General features: G+C 35.3%; 1 protein-coding gene across 7 annotated transcripts in view; it reads left to right on the top strand.

Moving 5' to 3' along the window:
* The window catches only part of PLXDC2 (plexin domain containing 2), a 287,499-nt gene that overhangs the window by 210,436 nt on the left and 61,012 nt on the right, over positions 1–16,051 (top strand). For all 7 annotated transcript variants that reach the window (XM_087892833.1, XM_034402359.3, XM_034402358.3 and 4 more), the window contains one exon: positions 12,988–13,110. In XM_087892833.1, the coding sequence (XP_087748959.1) occupies positions 12,988–13,110 (123 nt within the window). The remainder of the gene's footprint in view (positions 1–12,987; positions 13,111–16,051) is intronic.

Raw genomic sequence — 16,051 nt, 5'->3', positions numbered from 1 at the left:
GAATCATCCTTGAGCCTGGTGAGATTTGAACTGCCAAATTACAGGCAGCAGAAGTAGCCTACAGTACTGCACTCTAACCACTGCACCACCAAGGCTCATTTTTTGAAGAATTTTAAAAAATTGCTTCAGTAAACAGCATTAATAGAAATAAAGGACAATATAATTTATATTTTAATTTAACTTAAAGCCTAGCAAAACAGAGTTAACCTATATTTTATAACAATGCTGCCTTAAATTGCAGCAGAAAAATCCAGTTTCTATCAGCAATTATATTCATTTATCATTTTCAGCAACTTTGATTTTTTTTAAAAATCAATCCAAAGTATGGTTCAATACAAACATAAAAGACCAGAATACAATAGAATAACTATATAAAGATTTTTTTTTCAAGAAAATGCAAGAAAATCCTAAACCAAAAAGCAACCAGCAATTAAGACCCAGACAGTGTCCAACAGCTACTGATTTCCCCAGGGACCATAATCTTCTTTACCGTGTTTCCCAGAAAATAAGACCCCGTCTTATTTTTTTTTTCGAACCCCGAAATAAGGGCTTGGCCTTATTATCGGGGGGGGGTTCTTATTATTTTGGGGGTACGGGAAGTGGCGAGCATGGCTACCTCATGGCTGCTGCTGCATTTCTGCAGCAGGAGCCTCGCACTGGCCTTCTGAAGGGTACTGTAGTAGCAGCTTCCACAATCTTTTAACCCTTATTTCATCCCAACCCATGTGGCCCAGTACAGTCAGGACAAAATAAGGGTTAAAAAATTATAGATAGCTACTGCTACTGTACTCTTCGGAGGCCGGCATGAGGCACGAGTCTCCTGCTGCAGAAGTGGCTGTCCCCGAAGAGCGCTTTTGGGAGAGAAGGCAAAAGGGAAGCGATCACTTGCAAACTTCTGTCCCGCTCCACTGGGTGACCCCCAGCAGCCCCAGATGCCCAAAGCCCATGCCTGCCTGGCTCCCTTTCCATAGTGCCCAGCTCTTTATCGAGGGGGATGGCAGGTGGGTGGGGGAGAACCGAGATGCGTGGAGCGGACAGGAGAAGAGATGGCAAGAGGAGCCCTGTTACACTCCACACGTCTCGCTTCTCCCCCGTCCCACCTGCCACCTCCTTTAATAAAGAGCCAGGCACTGTGGAAAAGGGAGCCGGGTGGGCATAGGCGTCTGGGGCTGCTGGAGTTCGCCTGGCGGAGAGGCAAAGCAGGGTGGGAGTTTGCAAGCGATCGCTTCCCCTTTGCCTTCTCTTCCAAAAGCGCTCTTTGGGCACAGTCACTTCTGCAGCAGGAGACTCGCACCTCACGCCGGCCTTCCGAAAGGTACTGTAGCAGCAGCTATCCACAATTTTTTAACCCTTATTTTGTCCTGACCGTACTAGGCCACGTGGATCGGGACAAAATAAGGCTTAAAAATTGTGTAAATAGTTGCTGCTACAGTATCCTTCGGAAGGCTGTCGCGAGGTACATGGGGTGCACCGCTTGGCCTCCTGCTGCAGAAGTGGCCACAATCGATGGCAAAAGCAGCCACGCTTGCTGGAGGCACTGGCCAGACAAGCATGAAGCAGCTGTTCGGTGGACGGAATTGCCTGCTGTGACTGACACCATTAGGTAAGGAGGGTGCGAGGCATGTGGGATGTGTCGCTTGGCCTCCAGCTTCTTTTGCAGCTGCAATTGGCTGCAAAAGCAGCTTGCTGGAAGCAGCAGCCTGAGTGGCACCCGTGAATCAGCTGTTTCGTGAATGGTGGCCTAAGCGGCTCAGCTGATCTGATTAAGGGGTTGAGAAGCACAGAGGTGACCGAGGAAGGGAAGGGCTGCCACCTGTGTTGGCCATTCCCATCCCTTCACTAGGGCTTATTTTTGGGGGAGGGTGTATATTTACACCTGGCCTTATTTTCAGGACATGTCGTATTTTCGGGGAAACACAGTATAATTTTATGTAAACCACTCAGAGTTCCTCTGTATTGAAGGGGCAAGTAATAAAAATAATAAAATAAATATATGTCCTTAACCTAAGTAGGCTTTTTACAACACGCAAGTAAGAGTCCGTGCTTAACAAATTGGCAGCACTTACACTAGGGCCTCTTTCTAGGCAAGTTCTCTGTTACTTCATGGAAATCAGTGTTTTCTTTGCATGGAAAGCAAATGGGGTTTTGTGGCAAATATGATACAGTGGCATGTCATAAATTACCTTTTGTTAATTCTAACCGTAACTGCATTGTAACCTGCCCTTTAGGTGGAGAAGTGGAAACAAGCTTGCACATACCCTGTAATTTCATAGCACTCACTTGGAAAGAAACACAGAAACTTTCCCACTGTTTGTAATGTACCATCTGATTATATAAACCACATCTGGCATTGAAAGGATGGAGGGGTCACATGGTGGTTGGTGCCATAAAATACTGCTAGGACTTATATATTCCTGTTCCTCGAATATTTTCTCAAATTAATTTGCATCCTCTCATTAATTTGAAGGCTTACCTGAAGAATTAAATATACAGTTTTTCAAATGCTTTTGCATAGCATATATTATTAAATATAGTAATATTGAACGTGAGAGCAAGTTTGGTGTCATGATTAAGGAATCAAGCTAGAAACTGGAAGACCATGAGTTTTAGTTCTGTTTTGGGCACAAAGCCTTGGATTTTGGTCACCAGTCACTTTCTCCCAGCCCTGTGAAGGAAGAAATGCCGAACCACTACTGAAAAACCATGCCTAGAAAAAAGGAAATTGTCCAGGCAATCCCCAACAATCGCACATGACAGAATTGAAGAAAATTAAATATTGAATTAATGTGTTATATGAATATTTAATATTTTTGTTTATATAGAGCATGGGTGAAATCCAAAATTTTTCCCTACTGGTTCTGTGAGCATGGCTTGGTGGGTGTGGCAGGGGAAGGCTATTGCAAAATCTCCATTCCCATCCCATTCCAGGGAAAGGATACTGCAAAATCTCCATTCCCTCCCTTCCTGGGGAAAGGATATTGCAAAATCTCCATTCCCACCGAACTCAGGGGCCAGCCAGAGGTGGTATTTGCCGGTTCTCCGAATTACTCAAAAATTTCCGCTACCGGTTCTCCAGAACCTATTAGAACCTGCTGGATTTTATCCCTAATACAGAGTCTGTGTATGTGGAAATTCGTGTGTATGCCTCTGAGTATCATTACAGGGAAATTAACATGTCTGCCTCTATGTGTGCCAAATTGAAGACCTAGAATTGCCTTCAAGTTGGCACATGCAGGAGACTGAACATATATAGTACATAGTGATATTTCCAAGTTATAATTATTCTTAAACAAATTCTATTTGTCATGCTTTCTTTCTCAATATTTGGCCATTTGGATGCCATTTCCTTAATAAATTAGTCTAGACTAAAGATCTGACATTGATATACAGTATATTCAAAGTGTCAAGGGATTGATAAACTGGCCACTAAAGTTATCACAAAAATGTCAAAAAAGTGAGTCTGCATATGAAAGTTGTTTGATAAAGAGAAAGCTTGTGAGACCTATAAATCTGAATCATAGGTTACATAACAGACTAAATCCTGACATTTTATTTCAAAAGATTATGAAGGGAATCATATCAAGCCTTTCCCCTAACCTCTTCTCAGCCAGCTAGCATTTTTACTAGCTCAATCTCACAAGTGTTTGTTGTATATTGATGTTGCAAATGTGAGCATTGTTTGCCTAGCATGACAGTTTAAAAAATGGAAAACTAGCCAAGCAAAAGAAATCTCTAAATTGTTTGGGACAAAGGCATTATAAAAAGCTGTAGGAGATTGTTTTTTCATCTCTCTCCCAACCTCAAGTACAATACCAAACTCATTATTTTCTTAACTAAACATTCTAAGATTGTCTTTAGGATGTGGAATCATTGCTATCTTTTTCTTTCCCAATGTTAATCTTGATGAAATTATAAAGATATTTGCAAATCTCCAGAGATACATTGAATAAAAATTTTAGGCCTGTGGTGGGAATGGAACTCAAATTAACATTCTTTGCTGGTGCAACAAAGAATAATAATCACACCAATAATGTAATATAAATACTAAGTATATTTGTAGGTACTAATTTTGTGGAGTCTAGATGGAGGAAGGAGTAAATGGGAGTATATTTGTTTTTAAATAAGCTCTCTGGTCTTGATAGTGGTACTTAAACCAAATGATAGCAAATCATTTCTTGTCTTTCTCTAATGAAGATATGTGGCAATTCTCTGCATTTTATTTCCCTTTTGCTAGTAGTTGATCTTTATTTTATATCAGATACTTGGCTGAGATCTGTGATCTGCCTTTGTTAGAAAAGCAATATGCTCAGCAAATGCAGAACCATTTAAGTTCTTGGAGGGAGAAAGAAAAGATTATTGGAGGCAAAAGCCAACTGAGTTAAGGAAGGTAAGACTTGGGACAAATGAATCCTGCCGTTAATGGGAAAATGTTTGCAATTGAATTGTAATAAATTCATCAGTACCACCCTATCTGGCAAGTTAGTTTATCTAACTTATCAGCTTCAGTAAAGTAGAATGCTAAACTTTGTAAGAAAATTTGCGTCACCAAAACAATACTGAAAGAAAGTTTGAGGATGATAAGATGTCCCAGGAGCTGCTACCTGATAATCTGGATGTTGCAAATTATGTTAGAGTTTCATTTATCTAGCCAGTATTGCAGTTAATTGAGGGGTCCACTTAGTTAGACTGAATTATTTATGCCATGAAACCTGTATTTTGGAAGTTTTAATAGAGACAATTGAACTGATCTAATTGTCTGTTTTCATAATATTTAGCAGTTCCAAAGAAAACAAATAATAATATTTAGCAGTTCCAAAGAAAACAAACACCCTTGGTGTTTGTTTAATAAAACATTAGTTAATTTAAAGTGAGTTTTATGCATTATCCCATTCCTATACTATAGTTTTAGTCAAACTTTGAAATAAAGTATGCCTACTGAGGTCCTAGCTTTATCATTTTTTATTTTTTTCATTTTTTCTACTTTTCTACTTTTAACTACATGTTTTGTATATATTATTGCACAAATCAAGCTGACTGCAAATCCTAAGGGTGGATGGGTGGATGATTAGATCGATCAATAGATGGATTTAGTTAGCTAGTTATCTATTGATTTTATATATCACCCATATAAGCTAAGTAACTTTGAGGAGTTTACAGACAAAATAATAATACAAAACATTATTAAAAGCACAGTTAAAAGCAAAACTAAAACAAAGCTAAAATTTACAGGTTTAAAATCAAAGTTAAAATTTTAAAAATCAAAGTTAATCAAAGTTGAAACATTCGCAAAACTACAAGGAGTTGCCCAATCAACTAGCCATCCCACAGAATGCATAACATTCTTAGAACCCCATGATAATTGGCAAAACTAGATCTTAACATTCTTACAGAAAACCAGAAGAATGGGAGTTTACCTCATCTCTGGGGATGAGGTGTTCAAAAGGATGAGGGAAACAGCAGAGAAGCCCTCTTTCTTCATTGGAATTGTACTCTCAAAGCATCTAGAGAGCACCAGAATGGGAAAGCTTGAAGAGAGAGGGGGAAGAGTGTCTGTAACATCTCAGTAAGAATTGTGTGATATAGTTGAAGAAATAATATCCCAACATAAAAGAGAAATTGTTGGGATTGTTTTTAGGAGCTTGTTTTTTTTGTTGCTGTTGTTTTGTTTCTTGTCTGGGAACAAGACGAGGAAAATAAGCAAAACAGATGGAACCACAGCTAAATTGTATGTCAACTGATTTCCCCAAAAAGAAATTTAGGGGAGGGGGGGAGATAAGGATGAGTGGTGTTGGATACATCATCTGCTGCACCAAATTGTTTCCTTAATGGTATACGTAGAATAGAAGAGAGATCATCTAATGCGCCACTTTCCATCTCTATTCTGGTGTTGTTTTAAAGACCAGTTCTTTGGGGACTATCCAGGATAATTACCATAACATTGTTTTCAGTGGTCTGGAAAGTTTGATGTCTTTTGATATATAGACATCGAAAAGTCCTCTATTCTATTTCTCTCGTGTCTGTTGCTCATGTCTCTGTCTTCCTGCTTTGCTTGTCCAATTAGTCGGTTAAATGTTTTGTATGTTTGTTGACGTTTAATAAATAAATATTGAGTTATATATTTTGCTAGTTGAACTGCAGGGAAGGAGAGTGCTTGCTCTGATCTGGTTATTGGGATTGATTAGTAATGAGCCTTGATAGTACAGTAGTCTACGCACCCTGTTATTAACACAGCTGCCTCTCCAAGGCTCAAGGTTGACTCAGCCTTCCATCTTTCTAAGGTAGGTGAAATGAGGACCCAGTTTGTGGGGGCAATAAGCTGACTTTGTATAAATATACAAAAGTATGAAGGCTATTGCTTAACGCATTGTAAGCCGCCCTGAGTCTCCGGAGAAGGGCGGCATATAAATCAAATTTTTTAAAAAAAATGTGCTGAGAGCAAGCCAAAATAATTTACCAACAATTTCTTACAAATAAAACTTAGGAAACCAACCTTCCTAATCCAAAAAATCAATCATATACTTTTCTTTTTAAAAAAGATTTTAAAAATCCAAAATAATGTGAACTACAGAGTCTGTTGGTGTCACCACTAAGGTCAACTTTTCCTTTTGCAGAAGCTGACATCTCAGACAAAATGAAAGATCTGCCATTTCTAATAGAGCTTTCTACTTTATTTCTATTGAATGTATTCCGATTCATTGTGAAACTATCTGGTTTAACTAGATAAATGAGATTGTGTTAAAAATGCAAAAGCAAATGGTAAAAAAGGTTCAAACCAACTCATTCTTCATTGGTCTGCTATTTCCTAACTGTATACTTAGTTATACTTATTCCTGATCCCCATTCAGTCCTAGCTAAATTTGTATATTAGTTAATGAAATAAAATAGAAGAGTCCTTAACCTTCATAGCTGATCTCAAAGACCCTGGAAATGAAAGTACTAAACTTTTTTCTCCCAAGAATAGTGTAAAATAGTATAATTATTAGTTTAGGTCAAAATATGGTAATTGAAGTTTTATTTTCAATTTTAAACATCTTTTCCCTACATGTATGCATTCCAGATATATTGATTTCAATTCCAAAAAGCCTTACTCAGTGGGGCCATTGATGGGAATTCTTGGATCTAAAGAACAGCTGAAAGGAAAAACTCAATTTTGAAGAAATTTAGAAGATATTAAATAAGTCTGTGCAAATTATTTGATGAGACACTTTATCTTCGAGAAATGTCTCAAACCGAACTGTAAAGCAACTGTTTGAAAACACACTGGCTGCTTCAAGTTCTTTCCATAATCTTCTGGACCCATATATATATTCTGAAAAGATATTTGCACAGAAGACATCAGAGGGAACTCAGAATAGCTGTGTTACACCTGCAGGTTGCAGATTCAGAATGCTGTTTCATTCCAGGATTTGCACAGTTCTAAATTATTGTAGGTAAAGATCTGTCCTTGGTAAATAGCTATCTAGCAATCAAAATATAACTCACTGCATTTCTGATTTTCTATTACTGTCTTTTTTAAAAAAAAAAATCAGTAATGTTTAAAATACTGCCTTTTATGCCTGTATTATCACTCCATATTTGTGAAATTTTATTGGTAGTGTAGAATAGAAATATTATGAAGTTAGTGCATATTTTATCACTCTACCCAGTAGGACCTTCCTTCCAAGATTCTCTTCATCAATATTGTGCAAAAATATATTAAAATAAACAAAATTCTATATTTCTTTTTATTTTTTTTCTTTATGGTGCATTTGAGTTATTTCTTTGGGAAATATCTTCTAATGTAATCTATCCCTTTTTCTGTGGCTGTAGACATTTTGTAGCTGTCTTCATCATGGATTATCACATGGTTGGTGAACCAACACAAAATTACATGGGTTGTGTACCACACCCTATTTATTGTGGAATCTTATCTTTTTGGAAAAGGGAGGGTTGAAACTTAAATGTAATGAGTTGGTTATAATCACCAAAATTTGCATTTAATTTACTTTAAATGGTATCATTACTTACACAGGCATTGGCGAGAAATAGATACTGCAGCTGCTGTTCTGCAGGAATCATATGGCATTAAAAAATCAGTGGGGTCTTGTAAATGTCTTTGTTCCACTGTTCATCAGTATAAGTTTCCAGGGTTGTGCACAGGATCAAAGGACAAAGAACTGACTCAAACCAGCAGTTAAAATAGACTCTAAAACATGCTGATCAGTATGAGGAAAATTATGCAAGATGCTGAAAAGATAGTAGAATGGGCTCAGGGGAAGCTATTTGCGGTATGTTCTTTAGATGTGGGATGACACCCACCAAAGAAAATCCTGTCTCTATTCACTGGTCATAGAATTTCAATCTTTGTTGCAACCAGGGGAAAAACAGGCTTGTTATAAAGATACAAGAAATGAGCAGGTATGGATTAGAGAGTGCTATAACTCTATCTAGAGACCAAACGTCCGCCTTTAAGGTAGGAAATAGTCAAAGAATTTTAGTTACTAAAATTGAAGCCAAGTTGTGGATAGAATGATGATAATAATTGTGATGATCATTACTATTACAACTGTAGTGTACAGAAAGGAAACCAAAAACAAACAAACAAATGAATTATATAATATATATAAAAGCTACCCTGATTTTAAAATATTAAAGATTATACTAAACCCTGCCATGTGGAATAATATTGATCAGACTTTCCAGGACTATAGCAAATGTGTCACATACTAATATGCTATATTCAACTTCCCCTATTCATATTCTGCTATATTTTTCAATTTCACTGGAATTTATTTGGGGGGAAATAACTAGTAGAGCTGGCATGATACTTGTCTGGCTTAAATAAGAACTGGAAAGCTTACACATTTTGAAGGCCTCAGCAAGTGGGAGTAAATACCTTATAGCCTGTTGTGCTGATCTATGCATTTTCAACATGACAGTGTGATATTATATGATTACATAAGCAATACTGTTGTCTTTGAACCCTCTAGGCTAGAAGAAGAGTTTACCTAAAATTTTATCTTTTAAAAGGGACTCTTTATAAATGTTGACTTTCAGCATAATAGTCTGTCTTATAAAGTCACATTGACTGGCATACTCAAATAACGTAGTAGTCTGTGCTCATTGGAATTGTTTATCAGACAAAACCATTCCTTGTGTAATCATTGCTAGTAGACAGTTATATTTTCAGCTTAGTAAGCAGTTCCTGTATCACTAAGCTTTTAACATATGGTTTCACCATGCACTGTCTCAGTTATAAAAAATGAGCTTCTTCTTTGACAAACAGCCTGATCTTTCTCTGTAGTCTTGAGAAATACCACTCTGAGGTTAAGCTGCTTCACCAAAATATGCCTTATGTAGATGCAAAACCGCTATATAACTAAAATATGCTCAGATTTTCAGTTCATGTGTAAATTCAATTATTGCTAAGAGGAAGTTGAGAAGAAAGTTGTTCTGGATCTATTGGTGATGTGATGTTTATTTATATGATTCCTAGTTTATAAATACAGCAATGATATAAATTCTCTCTTTTTTTTTTTTCTCTCCTAATTGGTAGCTGAAGATTGAAAGATAGGGAGTAAGAATGGGAATTTCTAAAAGAGCAGGGATCAGTAGTGGAACTGAAAGTCTTTTCCTGAACATCACATGTTGAACATAAGCAATGGTCTTCAGAGTTGCATTGCTATCAAGGCTAATAGCCATTGATTGTCATGACTTCAGTGAATTGTACCAACCCTTTTTTGAAGTCAGTTGAGTTGGTAGCCAGCACCAAATCTGGTAGTTCTGTAGGCATCTAGTAGTAATGAATTCCAGACTTAAATTGTGTGTTGTATAAACATACGTTTGTCTGTTGGATTAAATTTCATTAGATGACTTCTGATTCTAATATTTGGGAAAGGAAAAATAGCTTTTCTTTGTCTTTACCATATATAATGTTATACATTTCATTCCATTCCTTCTCATTTGCTTCTTCTCTAGTCTAAAAAGCCCCAAATGTCACAACCTTTCCTAGAGAATCTGCCTCAGCTGCTTGCTCATATTAGTTGGCTCCTCTGAACCTTCTCTAATTCTCCATATCCATTTCAAGGTACAGTAACCAGAACTGCACACAACATTCTACATGCAGTCACACCACTGATTTATATAAAGGCATTATAATGTTGGTATCTTTCTTTTTAATAAAATAAAAATTTTCTTATTATCCCTGGCATTGTGTTGAACCTTTTTATAGCAGATGTACATTGTGCTACCTTGACCAAACTTTTTATCATTATTTCAAGATCTCTTTACTCATCAGTCACTGACAGCTCAGATCTCATTTGTTTGTATGAATAGTTAGGATTTTTGGCACCATTTTGCTCACATTGAATAACACCTGCCATTTTGATACTCGCTTCCCTATTAAAATTGCCTTCATTTTAAGTGTATGCCTAGTACAAAATATTTTATAATATTTTATTCTTAGGCTTCTGTAGGCTTCTGTAGGCTTCTGTATTACTATAGGCTAATACTGAAATAATAAAAAATAGTTCCTCCCCTAGTCAGGTTTCTTCACCCTGTGCTCAGGAACCTATAAAGCTTGGAATAAATCAAATGGATTTTATACTTGAAGGCACAATGCTGGGGGAGAAGGAAGAGTTTAATGTATTTATTATGATGCAGCGGTAGATGCAATTCTAGTGGCCTAATAGTAAGAGCTTTAAATGTATTGTAGGCATACACTTAAAATGAAGGTGATTTTAATAGGGGACCAAATATCAAAATGGCAGATATTATACAATGTGAGCAAATTGGTGTCAAAAATCTTAAAGCTGAGGGAGAATTATCTTACCTTTCCTTGCATTTTTTTGTGAATTGGAATCTACATCACTGAATGTCTATCAGTATAAAGAAGGAAAAACTGAACTAAGAAAATATGGCATCTAAAACTGGGAAAGAGGAAATTGATAAAGATTTGAGCAAAGATCAATCTACTGTAGAAATTTCTCAGAGTTTGAAAGCATCCATTGGGATTTCCTAAATACCTGTGCCATTTCATAAGTAGAATTTCCACATTTGGGATAACCATCTTTTGACACACAGTACCACTGAGTGCTATTAGAGGAATGCTGTTATAAAGTGTAAATAATACATTTTATTATTTGAGTGTGCCATCCATATTACTAAGCACACTGAGGGACATATGTTTAAGACATAGAACATTTATTTATAACAAAAGCACTTATAACAGCAGCTGCACAAGTCATTTCTATGTTTGTTTTTAAATGACTTAGTCTTATTCTCTAAATTGTATTGCAATTTATAATCTCCTTTGGTAACTTAGTAATTACATTAATTTATTCCAGTAGGTTAGAACAAAATGTCATATGTTTTGAACTATAGATCAGCTTTCTCCGAGGTACTTCTTTTTAGAATGTTGAATTTCAACTCCTAAAATTCACAGTTAGCATGTGCTTGTTTGGGATTGGGAGAGCTGAGGTCCAATACATCTGAAGAGAACCAAGATGAGGAAGATTTTAGAAGCTTCAAGGTCCTTTCAAAAAAGAAGATTAAATACTTTAGGAAACTGTAGGTTTGGAACACTTTCACAGGCTCCTGTAGCATCAACTAAGAGCAAAAACTATTGGAAAACTGGATCTTAGACAATGTAAACAAGTTTTTGCCAAATGTCTGTGGAAGTCTATTCAAGAATCTGCTTAGCTGACATTTGTGGTTGATTCAGTGAGTGAGAATGATAAAATGTTCAATACATCAAGTAAAATTCTACAGTTGCTTTTGTAATTGAGGTGACATACAAATAGATTAAATAAATATCTGTTCATTTAAATCTGATTAATCTTGTGACTTTCCAGCTTTTATTGATTGGAGTTGTCATTGGATCCTAGAAACAATGATGAATTTGTAATTATTTTTCTCTCTTCAAGAAAAAGGTTGAAATCATTCATTGATATTTACTAAGGAATATAATTTAAAGATGAAATTATAGTTTGCCTGGTGCCTGGTGGATACAGTTTGCAGCATTGCCTATAAGTTGCATCATTTGGGAATAATGTGATTTACAGTCCAACGCATCTGGAAAGTATCCATTGAATGTGGTTGCTTTAGAAAGAAATTACACAATCTAACATGAATCAAAATAATAGCAACAGATTGGGAAACCTGCAGTATAAAATTGTCCTTTTTGTAATCTGGTGTTTCTAACTGAATTCAACAGCACTTAAATGTGTGGATGAGAGAAAAAGTGAATGAGAGGGAGATAATCCAATAATAGGAACTCTCCAGGTAGGATAAAGTCACTAAATTCCTTACTGTTTAAAAATTTTTAAAACAAAATCTACATGGGGAAAAGCTATATATGTTTGTGAATAGCTACTGAAATAATTAAGGTTTAAAGTAATTAACACAGTCTGTACTTCATTGGATTTATTTTTCCCTATAATTTCAATGCTCTGAATCCTTGTGCAATATATATTTATTTTATTTATTTATTTATTTTTGAATTTGTATACCGCCCTTCTTCCTAAGGACTCAAGGCGGATATTGCAATATATCTGTCTAGATATATCCGTGACAGTGCATGAGCATAGTTTGCAAAAGGTTGTGCTACATAAGTGTAGTAATTTTTAAAATGCCACAATATGCATGGTTGTTTTCACATCATAAGAGGCAATCAAACTTGTGAATCCAGAAGACCCTTTGTGTAATTGTTTAAATTTTTTCCCTCTTTTCAGAGTGGTTGATGTTCACAAACCCTCCCCTAAAGCTTTGCTTATCTTTGAAGTTGATTTTTCCCCCTATCAAGATTGATCCTTCTTTTTGCTTTTATATTTACTTTTTCCATCATTGAAATTCTGATGTTCTTTAGCAACTCAGATACATTCATAAAGACTGAAAATAATTTTCTTGGTCAAATTCTACGACACTTTGGCAGCCTCTAATTAAGAGTAGCATGTATTATCTTTTTAATGACAAGTGATGTGACTTTGCTATTTCTTCTCTTTTTTACAGGGTTTATTTACACAGGAGAAGTTGTGCATCAGATGTTAACAGCAACCCAGTATATTGCACCCTTGATGGCCAATTTTGACCCCAGCGTTTCGAGAAATTCTACTGTAAGATACTTTGATAATGGTAAGCATGAATATTTTTGTTCAGATTACTTTTAGTTTAGCTGCTGTTTGTTTCCCTTTGTAGGAAATTACACAATAGGTTGATCATAATATTTAGCTCTTTAAAATGTAATACATTTAATTAGCTATTCCTCTGCATATAAGACTTTAATTTAGTTAAAATTTTGCTGATAGAATCTCTTGGCATGTATTATCCATTATTATAATCCATAAAAGCTATAAAAGCTTTACCTGTTATATAAAATTTCCGTTAGCATTGTTAAAAAAACGAATCTATAGTGTTTTCTTTTTAGTACCATCTGCATAATAAATATCCATTAATGAAGTAAAAACATTTTTTTCTTAGTGTCATATTTTGTAGAAACATACAGCATATTATAAAAACACAGAGGTTAATAACTTCGTAAAGATAATTGAAGTGTCAGTACTGTATAATATTTGAATAACCCTGCCTTTATTTACTGCTCTCAAAGGTCAATACCTGACATAAAATTGTAAAATGCAGAAACAAAATCCAATTTTGTTGCTGAAATCATATAAAGAATATACATATTTACAAAACATAAAAGTGGGAAGGAATGTTGTAAATCATTTAGTTCAGCTCACTGTTCATTTATCAGAATCCACTACTGTAAGGTATTTCTGGCAGCTGCCATCCTGCCAAAATTTTCAGCAAAAGGGAATCTACTACCCTAACCCTAACCCTAACTAACTATCTCAGCTCATTAATCCTTCCATAAGGCTTGGTTTTTACCTCCTACATCATCTTACTTGCTGTCCTCTGAACCTATTCCAGCTTTTCCATTCCTGTAAACTTCTGGTTAATCTGGGATATTGATTGGATTTAGATTTTTTTTTTTATTTAGAATTAGAAGAACAAGTGTTGCAGTCACAGTATTCACATTCAGTAGAATTATTGCTGATTTAACAGCTTGTGTTCTGAAAAAATAATAGGTTTATCTACCTTTTAGCTTGGAGAGAACAAAATAATTTTGTTAGTCTTTGATCACTGCAGCAAAGATATTCCTTGCGAATTACAATCATAACAATAAAACATTCACAGTACACATACAGTATATAGTACATGTATATAAAATAGTTTATATAAATATTCTATAGTTGCATACTTGTATATACCTTGCCCACCTTTAAGTAATCTTTAAAAATGTTTCTTTTTGTTCTGCAGATCTTAGGTTAAAGTACTGGGAGGACACACATTCAGTGTGGTTGCAGATTATGTTTTCCCTTGAAAAATTGGTTATGGTTTTATATAATATTGATTATTTTAACTTGTGAAGCCACAGAGTTATTTTGAAATTGAGCAAGCTAGAAATTAAATCAATGAATTAATTAAAAATATTAGTTGCAAAACTTGCAACCACAGATAAAATCACAAAACAATCAACCCTAAAATAATTAAAAACTGAAGTCAACATCCATTTATATCTACATATATACTGCACTCTACATAATATTTCTGGTTTCTTGAAGAAATAAATACCTGTCATTCTCACAGAGTTTCATGCACACCAGAAACAAGGATCTTGTAGCACTTCATATTTTTATCGGATTCCAATTTTTATAATCAGACCAAGAGACAGGATTTCAGAAGTAATCCAAGCAAATTACATTTGGCTGAATGAAAACTGAGCTCTGTTTCTGGACTTAATAGATGCCCCCATGTTACTTTGTTGTACCATTATCTTCTTCCAGATATTTTTTTTTTTACTGATTTTCCAGCCAAGCCAACCAATCTGAGATTTCCTGTAATCTCTCCTCCAGGTATTACCCAGGTACAGCCTATTTGATTTTCAACATCAGCTGTCTTTTACCATCAAACTGGGCACTTCTAGGGAAGCATGAGTCAGAACAGAGTTTGATACCTTCGGTATCTTACATTTCTAGGACTTACAGACCGTTAGTGACATAGCTCCATATAGTTAGTATATCTAATCCAAACTATTCCATTGAGGAATAAATATTTATTTAAAAATGGAATAAATCCATTTAATTGCCATAGCATTTATGAAATGTAATGCTAATAGATACAGAAATATTATTGTGAATTCTGTTTAAAGAAATTTGAAAAATACATTGACAATTGGATAAATATATAATTGGTATTAGACTCAGTAGATACATGAAGCCTACAGTTTCACCATGTCTTGCATTAAATATTTCTGGAGAATTAGAGCCTCAAATAACAATAGGACTTAGACCTAGATGCTGCAACAACACTCTTTGGGTGTCAACAAATTGCCTTCAACAACTGAATCCTCACTTTACCGATATCGTAAGGATGGTAGTCTGAAGCTCACCAGGATCAAACTCTATATGCAAAGTTTCCCTGCAATACTCCATTCTAATCACTGCGCCACCAGGGCTCCTTTTGCAAGACAGCTATATTGTCTCTGCATGAAAAAGAATTCTGTAGATCCTTGGGAGCTATGAAATATATATGCAGTATATTTAGTGGGAGCCTAAAGAAAATGTGATATACGAATCTAATTAGAATGCAATTGTTTCTTATATTGAATGTACAAATTCCATGTTCTTTGAGCTTATTTCCAGAGAAGTATTTGTTAGTATAGTACTATAGCTCTTTTGCATATTAGTCATTCAATTGACAGTGCCCTTAAACTGCATTGTATCTTTTATTATACAAAAAAATGTTATTTCCAGTACTTCTAGAAGGTCACTGGGAATTGATTTTTTTTCATAAATTATTTAGAAAATGTTGCAATAATCCTGAATTTTACATCTCTTTATTTTGTTCACCCTTTCATAAGGGTATAATTACACTTCCTGTATAATGTCTGTTTTAGAAGATAATTACTACTTGAGTTACAGTAATATGATTACAGTCTTCCCCAATCTAGGCTATGCTATGCTATAGTTTACATTGACAACAGATTCTAGATATTCAGGTAATTTTGTAAGAT

Source organism: Pantherophis guttatus, chromosome 4 (genome assembly GCF_059756535.1).
Source record: "Pantherophis guttatus breed Tessera chromosome 4, ASM5975653v1, whole genome shotgun sequence".
Classification (NCBI taxonomy): domain Eukaryota; kingdom Metazoa; phylum Chordata; class Lepidosauria; order Squamata; family Colubridae; genus Pantherophis; species Pantherophis guttatus.
This window is presented reverse-complemented; position numbering and strand designations above follow the sequence as displayed.